This window comes from Stegastes partitus, unplaced genomic scaffold (assembly GCF_000690725.1).
Source record: "Stegastes partitus isolate 25-593 unplaced genomic scaffold, Stegastes_partitus-1.0.2 Scaffold1360, whole genome shotgun sequence".
NCBI lineage: Eukaryota > Metazoa > Chordata > Actinopteri > Pomacentridae > Stegastes > Stegastes partitus.
Genome location: NW_007579091.1, coordinates 76,731 through 80,712, shown reverse-complemented (window position 1 = coordinate 80,712; position 3,982 = coordinate 76,731). Strand labels below are relative to the sequence as shown.

The window sequence follows — 3,982 nt, the reverse complement described above, 5'->3', positions numbered from 1 at the left end:
TAAGTTTTTAGGCTGACGTGACTGCTGCAGGAAAACAAAGATGGCGTCCGTGTGCGACTCACTGTAGCTTGTCCTGTAACAGCTCCAGCCTCTGCCGGTCGACGTATCGTGAGAAGAGGGAGAGCAGGTTTGGAGGGGTGAAGAGGGGAGGCGACAGGGCCGAGGACGGGACGCTGAGCAGCTCCCTGGTCACCGAAAACACCAACTCAGTCCTGGAACAGCGAGACGCTCGGTTAGCGAACAGACGGGGGAGAGAGAGATGGGGGAGACGAAAGGGACAGGAGCGCTCACCATCGATTGTCGTCCATGAGTTGGCAGTTGGGGTCGGAGCTCTGCATCCTTTCTCCTTCGCTCAGGATCAGATACAGCAGGGTCACGCCGAACTGCAGGCGGAGGAGGGCTTGTTAGACGGACAGTCAGACAGCCACCACAACAAACTATGTGCTGTGTGTCGGTCTTTACGGTTACTGTGTTGTTGTTGTTGTTTACCTTGTTGTGCAGTACTGTGGCCAGTTGGCCTTCGCTGCCCTGAAGCTCCTGAAGCAGATCAGTCAGGCTGGAGCTGGACAACGACTGGATCACTGCAGAAACCGGCTCCACTAACCAGCACAGCACCTGAACAGGAGGCAGAACCGGAGCTGGTTAACAGAACCGGAGCTGGTTAACAGAGCAGGAGCTGGTTAACAGAACCGGAGCAGGAGCTGGTTAACAGAACCGGATCTGGTTAACAGAGCCGGGGCTGGTTAACAGAACCGGAGCTCCGGACGGTTCAGGGTTTATCTAACTGGGTCAGGATGCTTAAATTAAACCACAGAAGAAGAAACGTCTTTTTTTTCCAGCTGATTCAGAACAAACCGAGGACGTTCTGTGAGAGCGGTGTCGGTGTACCTGGTCCTGCTTGTCCTTCTTGGCTAAGGCGGGGAGGTTGCGGGCAATCGCCATGACAACGGCGGCGGCCTGGGGTGAGGGCAGGAAGGGGAGGAGCCTGGAGATCAGCCGCTTTCCCTTCCTCACCGACATGATCATCACACACTGCTCGTCCCCCACCCTGACGGAGGAGAAGAGGAGGAGTTACACCGCTGTCACCTCACCTGGCTCACCTCCCTCCTGTCCCACCTGTCGTCCCTCCCACCCGTCTCACCTGTTGCCCCTCCCACCCGTCTCATCTGTTGCCCCTCCCACCTGTCGCCCCTTCTTCCTGTCTCACCTGTCGTCCCACTCCTTCTCCCTCAGAGAGCTGCACAGCTGCTCTGTGTTGGTCTTGTGCTGCTCCAGCAGAGTCTCTCGGTCCTCCTCCGGCGCCTGGACGAATCGCTTCTCAAAGTCCTGAACCTCCAGCAGCAAACTGTACATCTGGGAGGAGACAAGGGTCACCTGGCTGTGTTTGGGGACCAGGTGTGTTTCCTGCAGTCTGGCTTTAAGGTGAGACATGGACCTACCTTCTCCACCGTGTAGAGGATCTGTCGCCTCTTATTCCAAACCTGCTTCTCTCTTTTCTCCTGCAGGTGGACAAACAGGAACTTCAACAACTCATAATAATTAATTCCCATTGACTCACTTCTCACACTGTTTGAACAACAACATCTGAGGAACTACTAAAGATAAAAAACTGAAGGTTTTACTGTTATTTCTCATCATGTCATCGGTTCAGAATCCGTAATATTTTAAAAAAACTGTATAAAGCAGAATTCAACTAGAGATATTTTCTGAACCACATGCAGCTGCACGTCACAATAAGACAAAACTAAACCTGCGGAATACTTTCAAAATAAAATACTTAAAAGAAAAAAAGTTATTTTTATTTAACTTTCATAAGTGACTGAGCAGGTTTGACAAAAACACTGGTAGAATCCAAGTAAAGCTTGGTTCTGGGGTTTTTAAACAGGTTCTCTAAATATAGCTAAGAAAAATAATATTTTTATTTTATCTTTCTGAGATAATGTCGTTCAAACAGCCTCAAATTTCACAATGTGTGAAAAAACCTGTAGGTGAAGAAGCACATTGCTAAAGAATGTATCTCGGAAAGGTTTTGATTAATCACGCAAAAAAACTCTGATACTAACTCTAATATCCAGAGTTTATGATGATAAAGTTTCAAGCAAATTAGAGTTGGTTGAGCAGAAAGTTGTCGATTATTTGAGATGAAATAACCCAGATTCAAGAAAGAGCAGAGCTTTTGACAACAACAGGAAACGGACCTCGTCGTCGGTGCGTGTCGTCACCACGGCGTCGATCATCTTCCGGGGGTTGTTCACGCTGGACACGGTCAGTTTACCCAGAGAGCCGGCGAACTGAACTGTTGGACAAACAGGACGTGAGCCTCCGGCAGCGACATTGGCATGGAGTCAGACAGTCGGGTGTGCTCTGCTGTGGCCTACCTGGTCTGTAGGTGTGCTCCACCTTGGCCACCTGTGGAGTGATGAGCTTGGTGGTGTGCTCCTTCTTGCTGCTGTCTCGCTCCCTCTCCTGACGCTTCTCCATTTTTTCATAGTAGTTCTGTACGTTTGAACACACACAGAGTCAGACATCCTCCGAGTAACGGCACACCGAGGTGTGAATATTCATTATTTAGATCGACAGGCGGGATTAGATGAGACAGATTAGATAAGACAGATGCTTTATTCATCCTTTTGGGGAAATTCAAGGTATCCAGTAGCTCACTCATGTCACATTTAAGAAAAATACGGACAAATAATGTGCACTATAACGTGTAAATTGTGCTGGTAGAAGAATTAAGATGCAAAATTCTGATGGTATTTACAAAAAAGTATTCAAAAGTCTAAGTATAGTATTAGAAGATATTATTATTAAAGCGCCACTAACAGGAGCAGATGTTTGGAGCCCCACAGATGAGGGCAGCTCACCTGGTAGTAGTAGTCATCCAGGTACGGGTCAGTGCTCTGCAGCTGCATCATCTGGATCTTGGTGACCCATTCCTTCTCCTTCTGGGTCATCAGGTTGCTGTAGGGGTCCCTGCTGCGCCGGTCCCCCCCGGTCCTGCCCCGGTCGCTGCAGGGAGGAAACACAAACCTGGTCAGCCAGCAGGCCTCATTAACGTTTACTTGTTGGTTAATGATGCAGCAGCAGCAGCAGCAGCAGCAGCAGTGTGTTCTGTGCTGCTTTGTCCTCTCGTCCTCACCCTCCTCGGCTCTGCATGCGCTGCGTCAGCATGCGGCGGTGCTGCGGGTGGAGGTGGGTGGTGTTGTGCCGGATGGGCGGCGTGTGGTTGGGGGGTCCGTGGGGCGGCGGCGGGCCCATCCGGTGACCGTGAGGAGGAGGAGGGCCGCCAAAGAACGGCCTGAAACCTCCACCGCCCGGTAACAAAGGAGGGCCGGGACCGCCACGAGGGAAGCCTGCCACCTGGACGGACACGGCAACACCGAGGGATCAGGGATGGAATATTAACATACAGAAACTCTCCAGGCGTCTTTCACTAAACCCAGACCTCCCTAAATGTGAGCCAAGAGCACTTTACCGATTGGTGGTACCAACCTGAGAGTTGAGCAGCTGGGCCCGTTGGATCTGAGACAGAACTGGACCGACTCTGGGAGGGAACGGACCGCGACACAGCGGAGAGTTCTGAACACACAACACAGTATAAAAAGGAGCTGGTTTCTTTCTGTTCTCGCCAAGAGTTCAATAAGAAAACCAATAAAACAAAAACGACTCATGATCTGAGCTGAAATATTTTCAGATAGAATTTAGCACTTAACAGCCAAAAAAACATTTAATATAAGAAAAAGCCCTCAACATTTTAGCTCTTTTAATGTGCTTCACAGGTGGAATACAAAGCAGACAGCCAACCAGAGCGTCTTCTACCAAAAACATATAAGACCTTACAAAGCAGACGGCTGAACTACGAAGACACATTCATGTGTTCGCAGGTATGTTGAGTTTAAAGTCAGAGTTTTCAGTGTCATGAAGGTGTCTCTCTTTAAGCCTGCTAGATCTCCATGGTAACTGATGCTGTGGAGCTAGATCT

At 49.7% G+C, this 3,982-nt stretch overlaps 1 protein-coding gene across 1 annotated transcript in view; it reads right to left on the bottom strand.

The window, feature by feature from the left end:
- Positions 1 to 3,982, bottom strand: part of patl1 (PAT1 homolog 1, processing body mRNA decay factor) — a 15,430-nt gene that overhangs the window by 1,674 nt on the left and 9,774 nt on the right. The window contains exons 9-19 of the mRNA XM_008298924.1: positions 3,493 to 3,579; positions 3,140 to 3,360; positions 2,865 to 3,009; positions 2,379 to 2,496; positions 2,199 to 2,296; positions 1,440 to 1,499; positions 1,208 to 1,353; positions 889 to 1,048; positions 490 to 615; positions 292 to 383; positions 63 to 212 (exon numbers count right to left, since the gene is read on the bottom strand). Of these exons, the coding sequence (XP_008297146.1) occupies positions 63 to 212; positions 292 to 383; positions 490 to 615; positions 889 to 1,048; positions 1,208 to 1,353; positions 1,440 to 1,499; positions 2,199 to 2,296; positions 2,379 to 2,496; positions 2,865 to 3,009; positions 3,140 to 3,360; positions 3,493 to 3,579 (1,403 nt within the window). The remainder of the gene's footprint in view (positions 1 to 62; positions 213 to 291; positions 384 to 489; positions 616 to 888; positions 1,049 to 1,207; positions 1,354 to 1,439; positions 1,500 to 2,198; positions 2,297 to 2,378; positions 2,497 to 2,864; positions 3,010 to 3,139; positions 3,361 to 3,492; positions 3,580 to 3,982) is intronic.